Raw genomic sequence first — 25,652 nt, forward strand, 5'->3', positions numbered from 1 at the left:
CTTCCCAGTGCCCCAGAAATCCCACCAAATAGACCACACCATCTCCAGTCAGACGGTGCCAATCTCTCTGCCCCACCCTGGCAGTGTGGTGGAGAGCGTTTATGAAGTATCAGGTGGCACACATGCCTTTGTGAGTTTAGGGCAGGCCCCCAGCGTAGCTTATAGTCTAGACAAGAAGGCTGAAGGCTTTATCCAATGTTTCTCAAACTTGAATTGGCTTTCATTTGATTCAAATGTCTCAAAACAGAGAAAGGACTCAATCTTCTATTGACACACAAAACATGAATTTGGGAATCAAATCCAACCATTGCTCATTTCTTCACTTTTAAAAGCACATATTTAAATATTTGCTTCATTGGATGAGATAAGTAACATACAGGTGCATCTTGCCTCTGAGAGTAATTTCCATTATCCTACAAAGGAAAAGATACCTGCCCTGGATATTGAGAAACCACTATTAAACCTAATTCCATATAACAAATAAAGTACTATTTAAAAAATAACACTTAATATGTTCCAGGCACAGTGCTTCATATGTGACAGGCAAGTACGATTACATCCCCATTTTATACACCAGGAAACTGAGGCTCAGGGACATTCATCGAGGTCACACAGCTCTGAAGTGGTGGCACTGGAATTAAAACACGGTAGCCTCCATACTGTTCCACATGTACACTACCAAATGTAAAGTAGATAGCTAGTGGGAAGCAGCCCCATAGCACAGGGAGATCAGCTGGGTGCTTTGTGACCACCTGGAGGGGTGGGATAGGGAGGATGGGAGGGAGACACAAGAGGGAGGAGATATGGGGATATATGTATACGTATAGCTGATTCACTTTGTTATAAAGCAGAAACTAACACACCATTGTAAAGCAATTATACTCCAATAAAGATGTTAAAAAAAAAAAAACCAAAACACGGTGTAGCAGAGAGCACAGGTTCTAAAATCAGGCTGTAAGGAACATTCTTTGTCTTATAGACAGATGTGTAAAATTAAGTGATGTTTCTTTTTGTGAGTGTTCTCTGGACCTCGGCCCTCCTAGGACAACAGCTCTAGCTCAGTGGGGAGGTTCAGTATAAGGATATAGATGTGGGAGCCATCAGCATATAGAAGGCAAGTGAAGTCCGGTGGACAGGAGAGCACCAGCCGGAATGATTTGCTCAAGGTCATACAGCCATCAAGGGCAGAGCCCAGCCCAGGCGAGAGCACTTCCCCCATCGCTGCTCCTGTCAGCTGGGTGGAAAGCGCAGCTCTCCAGCTGCAACCTCCACACCGGGAGGCTGCTCCCCCCTCCCCCCATCCTGTTCCTCAGCCCCCTTCCTCTTGCTTTAACCGACAGGAGTTGTTTCCCAGATGGCAGTAACAGTACTGACAATCAGAAAAATTTGTGCTGAGTAATATTTCAGACCTAATGGAGGGAATTCCAGGATAAACAGATGACTCTGGGGTTTTTACCACCACTGCCCCAGAAGACCCATCCTCCAAGGCTCCCACATGAAAGACTGTCCTTCTCAGGAACTCAGTGCTTCTGTCTGTGAGGATGTTTCCAGAGCAATGACTGCCGTTTGACAAAGGCTCTCCAAAACGGTGGCTTTTGTCTCTTGACACTCTTCACCATGTTGCTTTCTCTTCCATGGAGCCCTCAGGCCGTCATGCTCTTGTGTTTTCTCCTTTCTCCAAATATGATAGCATCTGGCCTTGACTTGTCTGCATGTGCACAATAAAGACATCTCTCTGGAAAGAGTATCATAATACTGTTTCCTAGATCTTTGTTTCAGGGGACAGAAACTTAAGCCAAAGGAATAAATCTCTAAATGTGAAATTTCAGATATCGGCCAGCAAGTGGGAGGGTTAATAAAGGGATATTGAGAAAAGGCACCTTTCTTGTACTTCTGAAATCATACTAGTGGCTCTGAATGTCAGCTCCTTATATGGGAACTAATATCTATAGCTGGAAAAATCTCAGACACTCCTGACATGGTTGAGCGGAAAGGGCATGGGCTCTGGAGCCAGACTGTGTAAGGTCACATTCCAGCTCTGCCACTTCCCAGCTGGGGTACCTCGCATAAGTTGCTTAAACACTTGCTGCATCAGTTTCCTTTTTCTATAAAACAGGATAGTTATAGAACCTAATTCACAGGGTTCTTATATGGGTGAAACTAGATAACTTGAATATCTATAAACACCTAGCATGGTGCCTGGCACAGGGGGAAGCAGTTAATGAATGCTATCTAGTCTTGGCATTTCCTCATTAAAGCTGGCTTTTCCTTAGGTCCTTGAACTATGTAGGTCACTTTAGGGGAACTCAATTCAGCTGGAATTATTGAGTATCTGCTGTGTGCCCAGCCCCGTGCTTGGGACACTGTGAGGAAGACAATAGAAATCTACAAAGGAGGAGCTAATCTCAGGGATCTGCTTTGGTGTAATGTTTTGAGCTTCTTCCAAAGAGCCCCATCTGACAGCTAGGTGAAGAGGCCCAGGGCCCTTCCTTACACAGAATAGCAAGGGATTTAAATTCACGGGCTCCGCAATCAGGCAGGCGTGTGTTCACTTCTTGCCTCTGCCTCTTGACCGTGGTGTGACCTTGGCAAGGCACACTACCTCCCCATGCCTCAGCGCTTCATCTGTAAAATGTGTGTCATAATTTCATCCTTACCCATGCTGTACCCATCAACATAGATTCGTAATTATTGCTTTATGCAGTTCTCTTTTCAATCAGATGGAAAAAATGGAGTTACAAAAATATGTTAGTATGTTTAATGTTTTTAGATAAATAATACATTTACTGGTGTTCTTTACTTATTTGTGTGGATTTGTCTAGTGTCCTTCCATTTCAGCCTGAAGGACTCCCTTTGTCATTTCTTTTTTTTTACCTTCTTTTTAAAAGTTGAGGTATAATTGACATATAACATTGTATTAGTTTCAGGTGTACAACATAATGATTCAATATTTGTATACATTATGAAATTATCACCACAGTAGTTAACATCCATCAAAAGACATAGTTACAAAATTTTTTTTTCTTGTGGTGAGAACTTTTAAGATCTACTGTCTTAGCAACTTTTAAATATACAGTACAGTATTATTACCTAGTCACCATGCTGTACATTACCTCCCCATGACTTATTTATTTTATAACTAGAAGTTTGTATCTTTTGACCCACTTCACCCATTTTGCCCAACTCCCACCCCCTACTTCTGGCTACCACCAATTTGTTCTCTGTATCTATGAGCTTGTGTTTGTTTGTTTGTTTTTTAACATTCCACATATAAGTCGGATCATATGGTATTTGTCTTTCTCTGTTTGACTTATTTCTTAGCATAATGCCCTCAAGGTCCATCCATGTTATCTCAAATGGCAAAATTTCATTCTTTTTTTATGGCTGAATAATATTCTCCTTCATTCTTAAGGGTAGTTTTGCTGGATATAGAATTCCTGGTTGACAGCTTTTGCCATTCAGCACTTTGAATATGTCATCCCACTGCCTTCCTCTCTCCTTGGTTTCTGATGAGAAATCAACTGTTAATCTTTTTTTAAACAGTTTTTATTTATTTATTTATTTATTTATGGCTGCATTGGGTCTTTGTTGCTGTGCGTGGGCTTTCATTGCGGCAGCTTCTCTTGTCACAGACCACAGGCCCTAGGTGTGTGGGCTTCAGTAGTTGTGGCTCACGGGCTCTAGAGCGCAGGCTCAGTAGTTGTGGCGCACGGGCTTAGGTGCTCCGCGGCATGTGGGATCTTCCCAGACCAGGGCTCAAACCCATGTCCCCTGCATTGGCAGGCGGATTCTTAACCACTGCACCACCAGGGAAGCCCTCAACTGTTAATCTTATTGAGGACCTTTTGTATGTGATGAGTCACTTCTCTCTTGCTGCTTTTAGGATTTTTTCCTTGCCTTTGGACAGTTTGCTTATGATGTGTCTAGGTGCAGATTTTTTTGAATTTATCCTGCTTGGAGTTGGTTGATCTTTTCAGATGTGTGGATTAATGTTTTTCATCAAATTTGGAAAGTTTTCAGCTATTATTTCTTCAGATACTCTTTCTGCTTCTTCCTCTGTCTCCTGTCCTTCTGAGAGTCCCATTATATGCATGTTGGTATACCTGAAGGTGTCTCACAGGTCTCTGAAGCTCAGGTCATTTTTCTTCATTCTGTTTTCTATTTCTCACATTGAATATCAATATTTTCAAGTTTGCTTATTTTTTCTTCTGCCTGTTCAAATCTGCTGTTGAACCTCCCTAGTGAATTTTTCATATCAGTTATTGTACTTTTCAACTTCAGAATTTCTATTTGTTTCTTTTAAAAATAATTTCTATTTCTTTATGGATATCTGCTATTTATTAAGACATCATTCTCATACTTTAGTTCTTTAGACATGGTTTCTTTTAGCTCTTTGAACATATTTAAAATAGCTGATTTAAATCTTTATCTAAAAAGTCCAATATCTGGGCTTCCTCAGGGACAGTTTTTATTGGTTGTTTTGTTTTTTCATGGGTATGGGCTACTTCTCTGCAGGTCTCATAATTTTTTGTTGAAAATTGGACATTTTGAATATTATAACGTGTTAAATCTGGAAATCAGATCCTTCCTCCTCCCCAGGGTTTTTTTGTTGCTGCTTGTTGTAGTTGTTGTTGTTTGTTAAGTGACTTTTTCTATCTGAACTTCCACGAGAGCTGGTTGGTCCTATCTCATAGTTACAGTTTACAAGGTATAACTCCCCCTACTGTTTCCTTTGGTGGCCCCGCAGCTCTTTTGATGATATTTGAGGCTAGTCATTGGGAGAAGCTAGTTATAAATATTAAACTTGTCTTATGCTTCTTAGATCTCTGCTGAGCAACTTCTATTCAAGGAACCTTGTAAGTCAGAAGGCCAGTCAGCCTTCATTATCTGCCTTCATGTGAGAAAGAGAAAAAAAATAATGAGAGATTTATATGGCATGAGAGAAGAGCCCATTCCACTCTTCTAAGAGGCCTGAAAAGAATCCCCTAAAGAGAATAAGCCACACTCCAGAAAGAGAGTTGAAATCCATGTCATCCAGGATAGATGCCCCTAGCCCTTTCCTTCCATTCCCCATCTTCCCTACTTTTGAGGGGAGGGAAGTACACCCTTGCAAACTGGAGTTGGCTGAATCCTGCAGTGTTGCCAGAGACAGGGGTGCCTATGTGAGGTTCTCCCTACAGAAAAAGGGGCAGCTTTAATGGTGAACTAGAGTCAATCAGAGACTGGGGCAGAAGGACTGGAAAGAAAGCCTGAGGAGCACAGGTAGAGTGTCTCCAGCACTGGATTGGGAGTGGGCGAGGGAAGGAAAGGGGAAAGGGAGACAGGCAATGGCAGAAAGAACAGTCGATAAATCCTGTGCCATTGGGGCAGGCTTAGAGCAAGAGGCAGTTTGCTTTTTCCTTTTTTTTTTTTTAAGTAATTTTTATTGCAGTATAGTTGCTTTATTTATTTATTTATTTACTTACTTATTTGTGGTACGCAGGCCTCTCACTGCTATGGCCTCTCCTGTTGCGGAGCACAGGCTCCGGACACGCAGGCCCAACGGCCATGGCTCACCGGCCCAGCCGCTCCGCGGCATGTGGGATCCTCCTGGACCGGGGCACGAACCCGTGTCCCCTGCATCGGCAGGCGGACTCCCAACCACTGCGCCACCGGGAAGCCCACAGTATAGTTGCTTTAAAATGTTGTGTTGGGCTTCCCTGGTGGCGCAGTGGTTGGGAATCTGCCTGCTGATGCAGGGGACATGGGTTCGAGCCCTGGTCTGGGAAGATCCTACATGCCGCAGAGCAACTAAGCCCATGAGCCACAACTACTGAGCCTGCGTGTCTGGAGCCTGTGCTCTGCAACGGGAGAGGCTGCGACAGTAAGAGGCCCGTGCACCACGATGAAGAGTGGCCCCTGCTCACTGCAACTGGAGAAAGCCCTTGCACAAAAATGAAGACCCAACACAGCCAAAAATAAATAAATAAGTAAATAAATAAATTTATATATACAAAAAAAAGCTAACTAGGCTGTACATAGGATTTAAAAAAATATGTTGTGTTAGTTTCTGCTGTAGAGCAAAGTGAATCAGCCACTCGTATACATATATCCCCTCTTTTTTAGATTTCCTTCCCATTTCGGTCACCACAGAGCACCGAGTAGAGTTCCCTGTGCTCTACAGTAGGTTCTCATTAGTTATCTATTTTATACGTAGTACTATATATATATGTCAATCCCAATCCCCCTATTCATCCCACCCACCTTCCCCTCTTCGTATCCTTAAGTTTGTTCTCTGCATCTGTGTCTCTATTTCTGCTTTGCAAATAAGTTCATCTGTATCATTTTTCTAGATTCCACGTATAAGTGATATTATACAATAATCGTTTTTCTCTTTCTGACTTACTTCACTTTGTATGACAGTCTCTAGGTCCATCCACACCTCTGCACATGGCACAATTTCATTCCTTTTTATGGCTGAGTAATATTGCATAATTCAAAAAGATACATGCACCCCAATGTTCATTGCAGCACTATTTACAATAGCCAGGACATGGAAGCAACCTCAGTGTCCATCGACAGAGGAATGGATAAAGAAGATGTGGTGCAGTTTGCTTTTTCTGATTCCATATTTTCACCAAGCAGTTTTTAATAGTTATTTGGGTTCTTGAGATGTTCGTCAACCATCCACCTTATACCTTCATTCAACAAACATTTACCAGGTGTCAGGCACTGGGCATAAGGATATGAATAAAACAGGTCTCTCGTGGTTATAGGAGAAAACAATGTATGGAATATAATGGCATAATGAAAGAAGGGCTATAACTGAGGGAAGGCCAGAGACCTGGAAGCCGCAAGGAAGCCTCTCACTCCAGCTTGGAGTGGGGGGTAGGACGTAGGAATCTGTAAGTCCTCTATAAGGAGGTCGCGCTTGAGCTGAGTCTCTAATCTTGACGCACAAGAAGTTTGTCAAGTGTTGGTGGGAGGAGTGTGTGGGGATGCAGGCATCCTAGAGAGAAGGAACGGCAAATGCAGACAGAAGCCAGAGAGAGCTTGTGGCACATTTGGAATGAAAAAATAGCTTTGGAGGGTGGACATGGGGTTTATGAAGGGTACCAGAAGGAGGTGAGATTAGAAAGCTAAACAAGGCCAGACCATGAAGTGCCCTGCGTGTTTCAAGGAGGCACGTGTGCTTTATCTTAAAGGTTGTGGGGCAGTCAGTGAAGGCTTTCACAGGAGAGTGACCTGGGTGGTGTAGTAAGATGGTTCAGAGTGTAAGATCTGTACACTATTGATGTTCAGAGTGTGGTCCCTCTACCAGCAGCATCAGCATCACCTGGGAACTTGTTACAAATGCAAATTCTTTGGGTTTTTTTTTTTTTGGTTAAATTTATTTGTTTGTTTGTTTATTTTTGGCTGCGTTGGGTCTTTGTTGCTGCACGTGGGCTTTCTCTAGTTGCGGCGAGCGGGGGCTACTCTTTGTTGCGATGCGCAGGCTTCTCATTTTGCTGGCTTCTCTTGTTGCAGAGCATGGGCTCTAGGCACATGGGCTTCAGTAGTTGTGGCGTGTGGGCTCAGTAGTTGTGGCTCGTGGGCTCTAGAGCACAGGCTCAGTAGTTGTGGTGCGTGGGCTTAGTTGCTCCGCACCATGTGGGATCTTCCCGGACAAGGGATCGAACCTGTGTCCCCTGCACTGGCAGGCGGATTCTTAACCACTGTGCCACCAGGGAAGTTCCACAGATGCAAATTCTTGGGCTCAATCCCAGACCTACTGAATCAGAAACTCTGGAGGTGGGGCCAGTCATCTGTGTTTTCACAAGCTCTCAGGTGATTCTGATGCATGCTTAAGTTGGAGAACCACTGCCCTAGGCAGATCACCTAGGTTGGAATCCCAGCTCTCCCCCTGTGTAACTTTGGGCAAGTTTGAAATCTTTCGGAGCCCCAGTTTCCTCAGCTATAAAATGTGGATTATAAAGTTGTTGTGAGGATGAACTACGTTAATATATAAAAAGCACTTAGAGTAATACCCTGTCCATATAGTATGTGAGCCATTATTAAGAATGTTATTGTCACCCAAATTCCTTCTGGATGGCTGAACATTTTTATCCGACCTGGGGGCCTTAGTTAGTGTCATGGCTTTTCCCTTCCCTTCCCTGCCCTGCTCTGCCCTTCCCTTTCCTCATATGTAGAAAAATATCTATCAAATGTCCATCACAAGCAAAGTGGTGTTTAAGGGGAATTCATTTGGAGATAGTGGTAGCACCCTAATGATAATCCAGGTCTGCTAACTGTATAGAAGAGATGGAACTCAGGGGTGGCCTTGGACATGCCCCCTTCCTCAGATCTTGTCCTCAGTATGCTCATTTGTGGGGCGAGGGGGTTGGAACAGATGATTTTGGAGGACTCTGACAAAAAGGTAATTTTGCTTACCTTTATTTATTTTTTTAAATTTATTTATTTTGTATTTATTTTATTTTTGGCTGCGTTGGGTTTTCATTGCTGCGCGAGGGCTTTCTCTAGTTGTGGTGAGCGGGGGCTACTCTTCGTTGCGGTGTGCGTGGGCTTCTCACTGCGGTGGCTTCTCCTGTTGTGGAGCACGGGCTCTAGGCGCGTGGGCTTCAGTAGTTGTGGCACATGGGCTCAGTAGTCGTCGCTCACAGGCTCTAGAGCGCAGGCTCAGTAGTTGTGGCGCACGGGCTTAGTTGCTCTGCAGCATGTGGGATCTTCCCGGACCAGGGCTCGAACCCGTGTCCCCTGCATTGGCAGGCAGATTCTTAACCGCTGTGCCACCAGGGAAGCCCCTTTGCTTACCTTTAAATGAGTCAGATTTAGCACACATTTACTGAGTACTATCCTAGTAACTTTCACAAAATTTCACAAGCCTGTGAGATACGTATTATTATTATTATCCCCCCCAATTAAAAATGAGAACATGGAGGCCAACAGAAGATCAGCTGGCCCCAAACTGCATGGAACCCAAGGGGCAGAGCTGAGATTTGAGCCAGGTCTGCCTGATTCTAGGACTTGTCTCTTCTACATGGTGACACTGCCTCCTGTGGCTCACTGTGACTTCCTTCAGAGAGATAAATTGGCTTGGCCAAGGTCACACAACTAAGCAAGGAGCAGAGGAAGGACTAAAACCCATGTGTTCTGACTCCAGGGCCGGTGTTTGGTCTACAAATCACAGTGGCCTGTAACAATGAAAGCTAACAGCATGCTAAGTGCTGGACTGATTAATGACCCGCCTCTTGCCTACCAGCTCCAACAATCTAAAGTCAATAGACAACACACCAGCCATGTAACCAAGAGCCATGTGGCACCAAGATCAGCAGACCTCTGCAGGAGTCAATCTGAAATGCCTGGAGGGGTCCAAGAGGGTTTGAGATGGACTTCCTGACTGCAGACTCTGTCAGAAGCTATTTGAAGGTGTTATGAAAAGTGACTTGCTGCCTCTCTTTCCAAAGAAATGGATTAAGTTGAAGATCTCCCCGTTCACTGATCTCCAGAGTAGGGTATGCACATTGAGGTGTGGGAAGAAAATGTTAGAACTTCTAATTCCATTGTCTGTTTTTTAATCACTTTTAAATTTCTATTTTTTTTTCTTTTTTTTTTTCGGCCGCACCAGCCTGTGGGGTCTTAGTGCAGCATGTGGGATCTTAGTTCCCCAACCAGGGATCGAACTCACACCCGCTGCATTGGAAGCGTGAAGTTTAACCACTGGACCACCAGGAAATTCCCTAAATTTCTATTTTCTATGTATGCTTTATGATGTAGAACATACACACTAAGCTTAGTTTATAATTTACAAATTATTAATATACCCATAATTTATAAATAATTTTCTATTTTTGTATAGGTTATAGAATGTCCTTAATTATTATATTAGTTTATAGTACATTAATATAATTTGTAAGCTAGAAATATATTTACAAAGTATAAATGCATTGATAAAATATATAATGCATTGATAAATATATATAAATGCATTATATTATATATAAATGCATTGATAAAATATATAACTAAATATATTAAAATTATACATATTTTACACATATTATACATGGTATTTGGAGATATACTTGAAAACTTTTTTCTAAACAGAAGTGCAAGGAGATAATACACAGCCCACCACTATCCACTAGAAACAGCAATATTCTGAGGCCTGCTTATGTTTTGGTAAAGCAGAAACCCCATCTTCTTTTGCATTTAATAGCCATAAATCATGTGTTGGTCTACCTGTCCTGGTCTAAGTGTCTACCCCGAGTGCAGAGACTCTGTCAGGGACAGAGTCCCTACCTTTGTATGGTTGACAAGCACATGGTCCAGTAATGGGGGGCCAGTAACATCAATTTTGGACCATCCACACAACAGAATTTTATCTCATGATTTTAAATGATGTTGGAGACAACATATATAAACAGTTGATACAACTCAACATCAAAAAAATAACCCAATTAAAAAATGGGCAGAAGAACTGAATAGACATTTACATTTTTCCAGGAAATGCAGATGGCCAACAGGCACATAAAAAGATGCTCAACATCGCTAATCATCAGGGAAATGCAAATTAAAAACACAATGAGATATCACCTCACACCTGTCAGAATGGCTGTCATCAAAAAGACCACAAATAACAAATGTTGGCGAGGATGTGGAGAAACGGGAACCCCCATATATTGTTGGTGGGAATGTAAATTGGTGCAGCCACTGTGGAAAATAGTATGGAGGTTTCTCAAATACTGAAAATAGAACTACCATATGACCCAGCAATTCAGCTCCTGGGTATATATCTGAAAAAAACAAAAACACTACTATTTGGAAGAGATACACGCATCTGAGTGTTCATAGCAGCATTACTTACAATTGCCAAGATATGGAAGCAACCTAAGTGTCCATCAACAGATGACTGGATAAAGAAGATGTGGTATATATATATATATATATATATATATATATATATATATATATATATATATATATACACATACACATATACACACAATGGAATACTACTCAGCCATGAAAAAGAATGAAATAATGCCATTTGCAGCAACGTGGATGATCTTGGAGGGCATGATGCTAAGTGAAATGTCAGACAGAGAAAGACAAATACTGTATGATATAACTTATATATGGACTCTAAAATATAAAACAAAGGAATGTATATAACAAAACAGAAACAGACTCATAGATATAGAGAACAAACTAGTGGTTACCAGTGGGGAGAGCGAAGGGAGACAGAGCAATATAGGGGTAGAGGATTAAGAGGTACACACTATTATGTATAAAATAAGCTACAAGGATATATTGTACAACATGGGAAATATAGCAAATATTTCATGATAACTCTAAGTGGTGTATAACCTTTAATACATACATACATACACACATAAATAAATAATGTTAGAAAAAATATATCATGATTTGGAGAGATGTTCTTATATTGTAATCATAAACAAAAGTAGTTTACAATAACAACAGGATGATCGGTATTTTAATTTTTTTAAGAAAACAACAAATTGTGTATACATGCATGGAAAAAGACAAGGAGGAAATAGCCCAACATACTCATCATGGTGTGCAATTGTAGGCATTTTAATTTTCTTCTTTGTAGTTATCTTTGCTTTCTAAAATTTCTATTAGAAGTTTATATTGCTTTTGTAATCAGGAAAAACACTTTTTTGAAAAGAAAATAAATTGAGCACATGCACTTGAGAAGGATGTACGTATCCTTTCAGTACACAATGCAGTCCTACAGAAAGAAAAATGAGCCTGACTTGTCACAGTTTCCTGCAAGAGGATGCTGAGGACCTTATCATATCAGTGCGTGGTGAGGGCACTGGGGGAGAAGTTTCTCTCAGGTCTCAGAACCAGGAAAAGCTACACTGGTTTGCTTTTATCTTATGGACACTGTGACTCATGTAACTCAATAATCTTCAAACGCTTTTGCCTGAGAATCCCCTGAGATTTTAAAATTTTTATTTCGAAGTAATTTTAGATTTACATGAAAGTTGACAAAAAAAATAGTACAGAGAGTTCCCGTGTACCCTTCATCCAGTTTTCCTTAATGTCAACTGACTTAACCATAATACAGTGATCAAAACCAGGAAATTAACTTTGGTACAATAATACTAACTAAATGTTTTAGTCCACTCAGGTTGCTGTAATAAAGTACTGTAGACTGGGTGGCTTATAAACAACAGAAATTTATTTTTCACAGTTCTGGAGGCTGGAGACCTGATAAATGGGTGCCCACATGGTTGGGTTCTGGTGAGTCCTCCTCTGGGTTGCAAACTGCCATCTTCTCTCTGTGTTCTCCCATGGTAGAAGGGGCAAGGGAGCTCTCTGGGGACTCTGTTATAAGGGCACTAATCCCATTCATGAGGGCTCCACCCCCATGACCTAATCACCTCCCAAAGGCCCCACCTCCAAATACCATCATATTGAGGATTAGGATTTCAACATATGAATTTGGGGGAGGGGGGACACAGACATTCAGTCCATTACACTAAACATCAGAGTTTGTTCTGATTTCCCCAGTCTTTCCACTGATTTTTTTTTCTGTTTCAGGATCCCACATAGCATTCAGAAGTCATGTCTCCTTAGTCTCCTCCAATCTGTAACAGTTCTGTCTTTCATGACCTTGATGCTTTTTAAGATACTGGCCAGCTACTTTGTAGAACGCCCCTCGATTTGGGGTTGTCTGATTTTTTTCTCATGATTAGATCGAGGTTATATATTTTCGACAAGAATACCACATAAATGATTTGTGCCATTCTCAGTGTTTCCTGACCTTTAATAACAGTGTCCCCTTGCACATTTTTATCACATAATTTTAAAATCATAAGTGTAAATAATTGCAAACATGTTATTTCCAATCTATTATAAATATCAGCATTTTAAATAATACTGTTACTTCACCCTTTTAAATGTATTCTAAATACCAAATACTGAAGTGATTTTTACCCACCATCATTTTATTTTAAAACATATAAATATTTTAAACATTTAACATTTTATTCCTTGAATCTGTATTTTTAGTTCATTTCCCTCAGAGAATTTTATCTTAAGTTAATATACTTTTATATGTGAAATATAATGCTTCCACATCAGACTTCTCTGTAACAAAAATATACTTATAAAGTGACATTAATTTTTACTTCCTGTATCCATAAAGCACTACTAAAATTATTATAACTACTGTACATAAATGATCAAAACAAAATAAATATATTAAAAGGTTTTGAAAATAATTACAGTTACAAAAAGCATTTTTTTTTAATTTTTATTTTTGGATGCACTGAGTCTTTGTTGCTGCACGTGGGCTTTCTCTAGTTACGGCGAGCAGGGGCTACTCTTTGTTGCAGTGTACAGGCTTCTCATTGTGGTGGCTTCTCTTGCTGCGGAGCACAGGCTCTAGGCTCGTGGGCTCAGTAGTTGTGGCTCATGGGCTCTAGAGTGCAGGCTCAGTAGTTGTAGCGCACGGGCTTAGTTGCTCCGTGACATGTGGGATCCTCCCAGACCAGGGCTTGAACCCGTGTCCTCTGCATTGGCAGGTGGATTCTTAACCACTGCGCCAGCAGGGAAGCCCAAAAAGCCTATTTTTATTTAAATGCATCTCAGTGAAATGGATGGGACTTTTTTTCAGGTATCCATGGACAAATATTACTATATTGCTAGAAAGAGACAGTTATTCAGCATCAATTCTATTTCTAATTTTCTTTATATACATAAGGACTGAGAAATCTTGTTCATATAAATAAGAAGATGAGACTTCAAAAATTTTATTATAACACTGTCGTATAATTCTATGAGTTCCTTTGAGTTCCATACCAAATATCAGAGTGATCTCCCAGCAAAAACAACTTTTTTCCATTTTTTATTGCAATATAATTCACGTACATAAAATGCACCCTTTTAAACTATAAAATTCAGTGGTTTTAGTATATTTTAAACATGGCGCAACCATTACCACTATCCAATTCCAGAAGAGTTTCATCACACCAAAAAGAAATTCCTTACACATTAGCAGTCACTTCCCATTTCCCTTCCCCCCAGCCCTTGGCAACCACTAATCTTTCTGTTTCTATGGATTTTCCTATTCTGGGCATTTCATATAAATGCAATAGTGTAATATGTGGCCTTTTGGGGGGTCTTTTTTTTTTCGCTTTTTCTCAGTGTTTTCAAGGTTCATTGTTTTTATGGCTGAATACTATTCCATAGTATGGATGTACCTCATTTTCTTTATCCATTCATCAGTTGATGAACATTTGAGTTGTTTCCACTTTTGGTCATTGTGAATAGTGCTGTTATGAACATTTGTATGCAAGTTTTTGAGTGGACATATGTTTTCATTTCTCTTGGGTATATATACCTAGGAGTGGAATTTTGGGGTCTTATGATAACTCTATGTTTAACCTTTTAAGGAAGTGCCAGACTGTTTTCCAAAGTGGCTGCACCATTTTCCATTCCCACCAAGAGCGTATGAGCGTTCCAATTTCTCCACATCCTTGCCAATACTTGTTGGCAAAATCTGTCTTTTTGATTATAGCCATCCTAGTGGATGTAAAGTGGTATCTCTTCATGGTTTTGATTTGGATTTCCTTGATGGCTAAATGATTTTGAGCATTTTTCATGGACTTATTGGCCATTTGTATATCCTCTTTAGAGAAATATGTCTATTCAGATCTTTGACCACTTTTAATTGGATTATATGTCCTTTTATTATTAAGTTGTAAGAGGTCTATATATATTCTAGATACAAGTCCCTTATCAAATATATGATTTGCAAATATTTTCTCCCATTCTGCATGTTGTCTTTTCACTTTCTGAATGGTATAATTTGCAGTACAAAAGTTTTAAATTTTCGTGTAGTCCACGAAAATTTTGTGTCTCTCGTTTTTTTTTCTTTTGTCACTTGTGCTTTTGGTGTCCTATTTAGAGATCCATTACCTAATTCAAGGTCATGAAGATTTATAACTATGTTTTCTTCTAAGAGTTTTAGTTTTAGTTTTTATAGTTTTAGCTCTGGGTCTCTTGCCATTTCCATATGAATTTTAGGATCATCATGTCAATTTCTGCAAGAAAAGCCAGCTGGGACTTTTTTTTAGGGATTTCATTGAATCTGTAGATTGTTTTGGGGGGTATTGCCATTGTAACAATATTATGTCTTCTAATCCATGAACAAGGAATGTCTTTTCATTTATTTATTGCTTCTTTTATTTCATTCAGTGATGTTTTATAGTTTTCAGTACACAACTCTTACACTTCCTTTGTTAAATTTATTCCTAATTATTTTTTTATTGCAAATGGAATTGTTGTTTGATTTTCAATTTGTCTATTGCTAGTAATAGTAGTATTGTATAGTAGTACAATTGATTTTTGTATATTGATCTTGTATCCTGCAACCTTGTTGAACATGTTACTAGCTCTAATATGGTTGTTTTTGTAGATTCTTTAGGATTTTCTGCGTACAAAATTATATTATCTGTGAATAGGGGTATTTTTACTTCTTCCTTTCCAATATGTATGCCATTTATTTCTTTCTCTTGCCTAAGTGGCCTGACTAGAATCTCTAGTACAATGTTGAATAGAAGTGGTAAGAGTAGATATCCTTGTCTTGTTCCTGATCTTAGGGAGAAGGCTTTCAGTTTTACACCATTAAATCTGATGTTAGCTGTGGGTTTTTCATAGATGTCCTTTGTCAGATTGAGGAAATTACTTTCTATTTCTAGTTTTATGAATGTTTTTATCATGAAAGGACATTGGATTGTGTGAAATGCTTGTCCTGCATCTACTGAGATGTGGGTTTTGTCCTTTGTTCTATTAATATGGTGTATTACATCGATTGATTTTCATATTTTGAACCAACCTTGAATTCATGGGAAAAATCCCACATGGTCATTGTATGTAATCCTTTTTATATGTTGTTGAATTCATGTAATTCATATACCAATAATTGCTGGTATTTTGTTAAGGATTTTTCATTATTGTGGTAAAACACACCTTTACATAAAATTCACCATTTCAACCATTTCAAAGTGTCCAACTCACTGGCATTTAGTACATTCACAGTATTGTGCAGTCATCATCACTATTTAGTTTCAGAGCATTTTCATCACCTCAAAAGGAAACCCCATACACATTAAGCAGTCACTCCTCATTCTCCCCTCTCCCTAGCCCTTGTCAACCACTTATGTAATTTCTGTCTCTATGGATCTACCTGTTCTGAATTTTGTTGAGGGTTTTTTTTTTTATCTATATTCGTAAGGGATATTGTCTGCAGTTTTTGCCCAGGTGTGAAGTGCAAATAACTTGGGTGAAATCCTTTCTATTTAGAGAATGACTAATTCAAATTCTTTATCAGTAAAAAAGGGGTCCTAGCCTTTCTGTAAAACACAATTATTCACAGGCCCCTTTGTATCCCCTTCATTTGGCAAGAGAGGGAGGTGAGCAGAGGAAAGGAAGAGAACATTTTTTCAGCTTTGTCTCTCTTCTGTCTGATGGAGAAGGAGGACTTTGGAAGGAAGCCTTTCCATTTATCTTCCTTGCCCTCTAGTCTCCCCTTTCTGTTGCTGTGCTCAGCCCCAAGTTGCCTCAAGTAGCCAGATCCCAGGACAATATCTCTGAGGTCTCTTCTCCTCAGCTGGGGCCTTCGCCCTCAGACTACTCTCAAAACTGCTTCCCTTTTGGGTGTCCCTTGCCTATAACCCTTGCTAACTGGCCAGATGGCATCCATTTGCTTGAACCACATGTTCTTGTTTGCTAAGGTCTCCCTAAAGTCTGTCCAAATTCCCTGAGCATGAGGAATGTCAAGCCCCAAAGTTGTAAAAAAGGGGACTTGCTGGAGGCCAACAAGGAGGTATTTCTGGAGATCACGGTGCTGTTTATGTAATTTTCAAGTAATGCACACAGGCAAGTTCATCATTTGGTGAAGCAGGCTCAGGGAGTGGGAGTAAAAGTTTACTCCCACCCTTACAGTGCCCCTCATAGCCCAGCCCACCCTACAGCTTTGTTGAGAGCTAAAAGTCCCTGGAGAGACTTGGAGGTGGGGAAGATTTTTTTCTCCAGGGAGGCTTCCTGGCTTACACTTCTCCAGACCCCAAGGATACTCCCAGACTCAAGTTGATGTCATTTGAGTGTTTTCAGATAGAGAATTTAAGACTTACTCTGACCTCATGTGCTTTGTGTTTCCAGCTGAACTCAAACTTTCCAAGACTTGGGTTCATTTACCTTTAGTCAAAAATTCCCTTTCTAATTACACGTGGGCCTCTAAGTCTTCTTGGCCATCAGGTACCAGTTGATCAAAAGTACCACACATTTAGGTGGGGCCAATGAGGCTGACATCTCCTTTGAAGTTCAAATAGGGTTGGAAATGAGTGCAATATGGCTCACATGATGTCAACTCACATGTTTGAAATATAGTGTGTGACATTTGACAAACTCAAGCACATGGTAAGGCAGCCATTCTGCTTATAGAGCCAAAGAGTCCACTCAGGAATAGGGAAATGACTTCCCATTGAGGGTCTGCTTCTCTGTTGATGGCGGACTCCGAATAGGGAGCTCTTTGATGAAGAGTCTGAATGCTATTTCCAGCTCTTGGGCAAGTAATGAGCTATTTGAATGATTTCAGAATTTTAGTAGGCAGACCTACCCTCATCCCTTGCCCTCACTCTGGGGGAGAGCCCCCACTGAAGGCATAAATGTTTTTTCTGCACGGTTGATAAAAGCTACCTGTCGTATGTATGTAATATACTTCTCCCTGAAGACTACTCCAGATAGCTGGGGCTTGGCCAGCCAAACCAGAGAAGGCAAATTTCCTGCAAGTAAGCTCTCACTTCCCTCATCTTCACCATAGCAGGCTTTAGAGCACTGTCTTCTATCGAATCAGGATGAGACCATAGAACCTTCAATTCAGCACCCCTGGTAATCTGGACCAGTTGCCTGCAGTTGGTATACAAAATAATAATAGTAGTGAATAGTCTTGTTACAATACTGTTACTATCTTACAGACAAGGAAACCAAGGCCAAGGGAGGGTACGTTATCTTTCCCAAGGTCAAACTGGAGAAGCTGGGCTGGAATTCTGGTCTGTCTGACTCCAGAGACTACCTCTTAACCATTACACTATGTCAATTCATTCATTCACTCAACAAGTATTTAATCAGCACCAATTATGTGTTAGCACTATTTTAGGCACTAGAGATACAGCCGTCAGAAGGTCATCCAGCGGATCATGACACTGTGGGCCTCCAGAAGGAAGAAGTCTTCTGGGGATCAATGACATACAATGGAGGGTATATCTATTTGCTAGCAGGATGAGGGATCTCAAAAAGGTGAGCGCTCCAAACTCGAGCACGGGCAGCGTATAAAAGCCTCAAGCTGTGAGGCAAAGGAAGGTAGAGTTTGAGCTCAGCTCGGGTCCTTAGCAGCATCCTATGGGCTTAGTGTAGGCAGGCTGTGGCCCACGTGCCAGTGCTTGAAGTGGAGAACATGCCCCATTAGTCTCCATAGCTCTGTGAAGGTCAACCACCCAGGGCCCCCTAACCGTAGGCCAACCTTATGTTTCCATGTCTGCTCACCCTTTTTTGCTCTTAGCAGCTGAATGTGTGATGCTTGTGGCTCCTTGCAAGGAACTCTGGCAGCGGGTCACAGGTGGGGCTGAGCTCACCCCTCCTATAGATACATTTCTCCCTTGTAAAGGGAAAGGAGATAGATCAAAGGACACCAGGGCCCATGTGCTTCATATGGAGACCCGGGTGAGCTGAAAAGGAAGGGGGAGGAGGGGACTAGGGTAGGCTACAGCCAGGCCATGATTTATTGACTTGTTTTGCTCCTGCACTTCTGTTTACCCAGCTGGGCCTGCTGCTGCCCAGGGTCCCGGCATGTGCACAGCCACTCTGGCCAGTCCTTGTGGTAGTGTCAGAGAGAGCGTGGACTGTGTCAGCTGCTGGCAAAAGTGAGGCAGTGGAGTTCGTGTTTGATGGTTGCAACACTCCTACCCCACTGGGCCTTTTCTCACCCCCATGGGGTACCCCCTCCCCACACACGTATCCCAGTCTCAGCCACAAAAATCCCTGGGGCCTTTTTCTCCTTAGAGGAGCCTGGTGTCACTCAGGTATCTAAGACATACCTACACTAACAGGTAAGCATCTGCCAACAGCCTCAAGCCTAATTCTTCTAGCATTTAAAAATGCTGGGCACCTCTTTACTTAATCCATTCAAGGTAGATAAGGACAGAGCGCCTCAGGAGAAGAAATGAAACAAATAGCTTGTGGAAGAGTTGTAGGTCCAAGAACACGAATCGAGTCCCGAGTCTTCCAGGCCAGTCTTCTAAATCCTGGCATCTCCATAAAGCTCGCTGACTGGTTTAAACAGCAACAGAGAAGTCTTGGCAGCCCCACATCAGAATGATTTCAGAACTGTGTGTGTGCACGTGCCGAGACAGAGAGAGAGACAGATAGGGTGGTAGCGGTGGTGGTCAGGATTTGAGGACTCAAAAGGCCCTTCCAGGTACATGTGGTCAATGGTCTGTTAGTGCGTAGAATCAGCTCTACTTCTCTCAAAAATCAACACAATAAATTAGGAGTTTGGGATTAGCAGATACAAACTACCATATATAAAACAGGCAAACAACAAGGTCCTACTGGATAGCGCAGGGAACTATATTCAATAATCCTTTAATAGACCGTGATGGAAAAGAATATGAGAAAGAAAATATACGTACACACACACACATATATGTGTATAACACTGCTGTACACCAGAAACTAACAAAACATTGTAAATCAACTATACTTCAATTAAAAAAAAAAGAAAGAAAAACTCTCTGGGGGAAAAAAAAAACCAACAAACCAACACGACCCCAAACCACACAGAAGGGAGTAGCAACTGGTGGCAGAGGGCCCCTGGGCCTTGAGTAAGCACCAGAGGGGGCGGTTCTGAGTGGGGCTTTCAGATCCTAGCTCTGCTACTTATTAACTCTTTGACCTGAGCCAAGTTGCTAGCTTAGCTTAGCTTAGCTTCTCTTAGTCTCAGAATCACCCTCTAAAATGGGAGCAACTCACTTCATCGTTGTGGATATTGAACATGATAAAGTCTGTCAGGCACTTAGCAACCCATCTGCATGATCAATAGGAGAGGGCCGTGATGATCAAGATGAGGATTCCGGAGAACAGAGGATGGGGCATCTGAAAGCTTCAGCACTTTTGATGTTCATTCCTAGTGTTTCCACAGTTCAGAGGAATGTTTGGAAGGGTGGAAACAACCCAAGTGTTCATTGACGGATGAGTGGATAAACAAAATGTATCAATAGTATACACATACAATAGAACACTACTTAGCCTTAAAAAGGAAGGAAATTCTGACACACGCTAGAACATGGATGGACCTTGAAAACATTATGCTAAGTGAAATGAGCCAGTCACAAAAAGACAAATACTGTATGATTCCACTTACAGGAGGGACCTGCAGTAATCAAATTCACTGAAACAGAAAGTAGGATGGTAGTTGCTAGGGACTTGAGGTAGGGGGAGAAGGGAAGTTGTTTAATGTGTAAAGAGTTTCGGTCTGGAAGATGAAAAGAGTTCTGGAGATGGATGGTTGCACAACAATGTGAATGTACATGATGCCACTGAACTGTACACTTAAAATGGTAAACTTTATGTTAGGGTTCTGTTACCACAATTTGTTTTGAAATTAAAGTTGGAGAATTGATGGGGTTATGGGTGTATGCGTGAGGAATGAGAGCGGGGAAGAGCCCTGGTAAATAGATGAGTGCTCCAGTGAAAGCCTTGCTGGGATTCTACTATGTTCTACCCTACTATGAGAGGGCGGCTGATTTCCATAAAGGGGCAGAGACAGAGAAAACAGAAGTAGGAGAGGACGATGGCCTGGGGCTGTCAGTGTAAAACAAAAGATACAAGAGAATAGAGGTTTCTGAGCTCTGAAAATGCAGCAAACTAGGAAAGAAGGCTCCATCCCAAGGCTATGGTCATCTATGGTGAGCACCAAAGCCCCTTTGGACCACAGCTGCAACCAGAAGGGGAGACCTTAGAAGAGAAGGAGGAGGTGCCTTGGGCTGGCCTGAGGTAAAAATGGCAGAGATTCACGAATGCAATCAGCTCAACTGCCCATCATTTCCAAGGCAGAGTGGCTGGGACCAGCCTCTCCTCTTCCTGCAATCCCACTCCCTCCAGCTCCACAGGGCACCGTAAGGATGCCCTTCTCCTTCAGTTGGGCTGCCTGGTTTCCCTGGAGGGGAGGATCTGGAGGCAGGCCTTCCAGTCCTCACATCCCTAGCAGACCTACCTCCTGGCTGGACCATACCGGCCCCTGCACCCATGGCCCCTGTCCATGTGGACACACCTAAGTCCAGGACCGGCACAAGCTGAAGAGATCCCAGCCCAGGCACGGAGGGAATTAGGCACGTCTTCTCTGCTCCTGAAGTAATGTTTGTCTTTCAAATTCTGCCAACCAAAATGGCTTGGGCTGTGATTCACCATCACACCGTTACGTCATACTTCCTTACTGCTTTTATGACCAAGGAAGACTCCAGGCACAGTAGCCATATTATGTCCCAGCAAACTCCTGCCCAAATTAAGTCACTCTTTCTGGTCCCTGTTGCTGTTCAAAAATGACATCCAAGGATAATTGCTGTTTTAGGGGCACATTTTAAGGCAAATGCAAGAAATAATGAATGTACCTATTTTCTGACTGAAATTTGCATCTGTCTTTTTACCCTCTCCTGGCAAACATGTTTTATGTTTATTTAAACAGCCCTTAATAAAAATGTACAGCTGCAAAGCATCTTACTACTCAATGCTTTCTGGTTAAGAAAATTGCCCATAATCACAGTTGACTTTCCTATTTGTAACAGAATATTATTTTTCATTGATGCATGGCTGCGGCCCAATGTGTGAACATTATAAACGCAGTGGGAGGCTTATCTGAGGTTGCAAGCACTTCATTCATTCATTCCTTCAGTCAATCAACAAACTTGTTTTGTGGATTTACCATGTGGGGTTTAGGACCTTTTACAGCAGAGGGAAAAGCATCTGCAGAGACATGAGAGAGCGTGGCAGTCACCGATATGATAAGGATAGCCACTGTCAACCACAGTTGATGTGTCATGATTGGCTGTAAAGTGTGACATCAATAATTTGTTACTGATAATAGTGAACGTACCAAAATTTACTTTAGTTATAAGTTGGAATGGATTCAAGGTTCTCCTTATAATAGCAGCGTCACTCTCACTTGCTTGCATTTCAGTATGTTTTAAAATGAGAGGTAGAGAAAAGGGTCTAACTACCAGCCAGCATGCCGAGAATCATATATTCCCCGAGTTCACCCACAGGAGTGTGTCACGCTTATGAACATCATCTGTCAGTTGTATCACAGTTTAGAATTGTTGGAGTGGCCCACAAGGTGTGTGTTACGTGGGGGAGTAGAGAGAGATGAACCTGGGGAGGTCCGATGGGTAGGTGCAGCTTTTCAGAGCTTGAATAAACACATTTTCGACTGGATTGCTCCCAAATTTTGCAGAGCTAATTGTCGTTGACATCACAGAGCTACTGCTCATTTATCAAGCTTCCAGTCTTTCCCCAGATACAGAGATGGGATCTTAGTTAACGTAGGGACTGTCAGCCCATACTTGTGACTTTAGCCTGTCTTGGAGAAGCCATAATTATACTTCTCACAATCAACTGCTCCTAATACTGGCTGCATTGCATGTTGAGCGCCTTAGAAATGAGAATGTGACCCAAGAGGCAGTTTCCAGGCTAGGTTTCATGGAGTGATTGTATTGTGCACCTCATATATCTGTCTTGGAAAACAGATGGAAATTCTCAGTAAAGAGTCAAACTAGAAAAGGAACTTACTAATAATGAACTTGATATGCTATCTCTACTGGGCGTGTGGCAGGCTGCGGGGGTACAGAAAAGGGATGCCTGTGTTGCCTTACCTTTCCAATATAAACTGGATTTCTGGAATTAACCAAAAGATAGATGGAATAATACCTCACATGCAAATAGAATAAGTGATTGGCTTGGTGTTCTGATTTGAAGGGTACCCAAAATGTTTCCCTGCCCCTGAAACTACTCTCCCACTGGTGCTTGATTTTCTAATATTAGAAATTGTGGTAGAATTACTTTATTTGTTTAAAATCTATGCTTTGTTCTTTTAACTGTTTTTCTTTTTCTTTTCTTTTTTTTCAAATGTATGCTTTAGGAAAGGAGGATACTTTAAAAAAATAAGAAGCACATTCAGGAATGAACTGGAAGCCTGCTAGAATTGTTAAGAAGACCAGTTGTGTGGAGATGCAACCTCAGTAATTAATCAGTGAGCAGCTAGCAGCCAAATATCTGATAAGAGGGAGGAGGCCCTCTCCTTTGAGGGGGAAAATGACTCCCTTCTGATTGAAAAAGCACCATCCCAGACCTTCTTGCTGCTGACATGCAGATGTACATCTGGCTGTAATCTCTCACTCCCTGCTAGCCTTTGCCAAGCTGTGTGGAACAGAAATCCCCGTTTCTCCCCCATGTAAGGACACAGAGAGAAATTGAATAGTTACATAGTTAAAATTCTGAGCACTGGCGAGGAGAAGGAACATGCCCAAAGCAATAAAAAGACTCTCACTTCAAAACTGTGGCTGAAGAAAGATTCGAGCAGTTTAAACAACTGGTTGAGTTGATTGGGGTGAAGGGAGTAGGCGTCTCAGAGCCACGGACAGGTCTTGATACTCTGCAGACAAGCCAAGAAATCTTTAAATTGTGTTCAATCTACTCAAGGTTGGTGAACAAGACAGAACAAATGCTTAATAAAAGTTGACGGGATTTATTTGCACCTAGGTGTCTGTGTTTCAATAAATCCTACTCTAAATTTTATTTTCTGTGGAGTTGTTTTAAATGAAGGTTTATTGATAAAGAGTAAAAGCATAATTAAGTGGGGAAATGTGCTCTGTTCCCTCTCTCTGAGCTGTCCAACTTAAGGGAAACCTATCATTCTGTCAAAGTGGTGGCAACTCATCCAAACTGCAGGACTAGCACATAGGAGGAAAATCATACCCTTTGAAGTTTTGCCTGCAAAACTTAGTAACCCACAATTCAGAAGTGACAGCAAACACCACAGTGCCTCTGCCTTTGGATTAAACACTGCAGCCTTCTTTAAAAGTGAAAATGTCCCTGGGAAGGTTAACGTATAAAGTTACTGGGTCCTTAATAGGGTGGTTCCTCAAACTATTTATCAGAACCATCTGACACCACATCTTTCATTTATCTTGAGAACTTTAAAAATGCAGGACAGTATAGAGAGGAATATAGCAAACACTTGTGTACTTGCCACGCAGAGTGGAAATACAGTACTATATTTACTTTGTCTTCCATTTAAAAAATAGAATAGTTTAATAGAACAGATTTTTAAAATAGCTTATTTTTTAAAATAAACTACAGGCGAAGTTGAAGTTCCCTTAATCTCCCACTTCTAGTCCATCCATTTTCCTTAATTTGATACATTTTCTTCCAGGATGTAAATAATACACTATATGGTTTTGTATGTACTTTGAAAATTCAGCATTATGTTCTTGAGATCAATCCACGTGGGTGCATAATGATCTAGTTTGTTTTCACTGCTGAACCGTAACCTATAGTACAACCCTGACACATTTCATTTATTCATTCCCCAATTGATGGATATTTATGTTGTTTCCTTTTTTTTTTTTACTATTAAAAACAACTTGCAGTGAACACAGGTGTCCATGTGTCTTTGTACACTAGGTGGCAAATTCTCCAGAGTATGTACCTTTTAGATAGTAGAGTGAGATTGCCGAGTTAAAGAGTACACACACTTTTAGTTTTTCTGGGTCTTGGCAGATTACTTTCCAAAGTGTCTGTACCAAATAACAGACACCAGTCTATGTGGTCCCACGACACCATACCATTGACAATTCTTGAGTTTTAATTTTTGCCAATCCGACAAGTAAAAATCATGTCTCCTTTTTCTTAATTTCCATGAATACTAGTGAGGTTGAGCATCTTTTCATATATTTATAGATCACTCTAGTTTCTTGGGTCTATTGCCTGTTTGTAATCTTTGCCCGTTTTTCTTTTGGGCTGGTTGCCTTTTAAAAATTGATTTGTTTTATGTCTTTTAGATGCTGTTTCTTTTTCAATTTTTGCATGCCAAATATCTCCTCCCACTATATGGCTTGTTTTCACTTTATAGTGTTGTTTTTTTCTATAGACATTTTCATATTTAACGCAGCCTCACTTATCCATCTTTTCTTTTAAACTTTTTGAGGTTTTTGGGTGTGATAAATGATTCTTCCTTACTCTTAGACCATAAAGATATTCTATATTTGCATCAAAATGTTATGAAATTCTGCTTTTAACATTTAGATCTTTAACTCATTTTGAACTGATTCTCAGGTAGGATTTGAAGAAAGTTAATCTAATTTTTATCTTTTCTCACATGGATCATTTTAATACCATTTATTGAATAGTCTGTATCATATCCTCCATGATTTATAATCAGCCTCTGTCATATATCCAGTTCTCATAGATTTATATGAGTTGTTTTAGGCTCTTTTAGATCCCACTGGTCTATTTGTTTATCCATCTGCCAATCCCACAGCACTCTTTTAATTGCTATAACATAATAAGTGTTGAGAATCTGCCCC

General features: G+C 41.0%; 1 protein-coding gene across 2 annotated transcripts in view; it reads left to right on the plus strand.

Moving 5' to 3' along the window:
* The window catches only part of PABIR2 (PABIR family member 2), an 81,750-nt gene extending 56,858 nt beyond the window's left edge, over positions 1–24,892 (plus strand). For both annotated transcript variants that reach the window (XM_060002608.1, XM_060002613.1), the window contains one exon: positions 23,207–24,892. In XM_060002608.1, coding sequence (XP_059858591.1) covers positions 23,207–23,232 — 26 coding nt within the window. In that variant the 3' untranslated portion in view covers positions 23,233–24,892. The remainder of the gene's footprint in view (positions 1–23,206) is intronic.
* The last annotated feature ends 760 nt before the right edge of the window (positions 24,893–25,652 follow it).

Source organism: Delphinus delphis, chromosome X, assembly GCF_949987515.2.
Source record: "Delphinus delphis chromosome X, mDelDel1.2, whole genome shotgun sequence".
Lineage (NCBI taxonomy): Eukaryota > Metazoa > Chordata > Mammalia > Artiodactyla > Delphinidae > Delphinus > Delphinus delphis.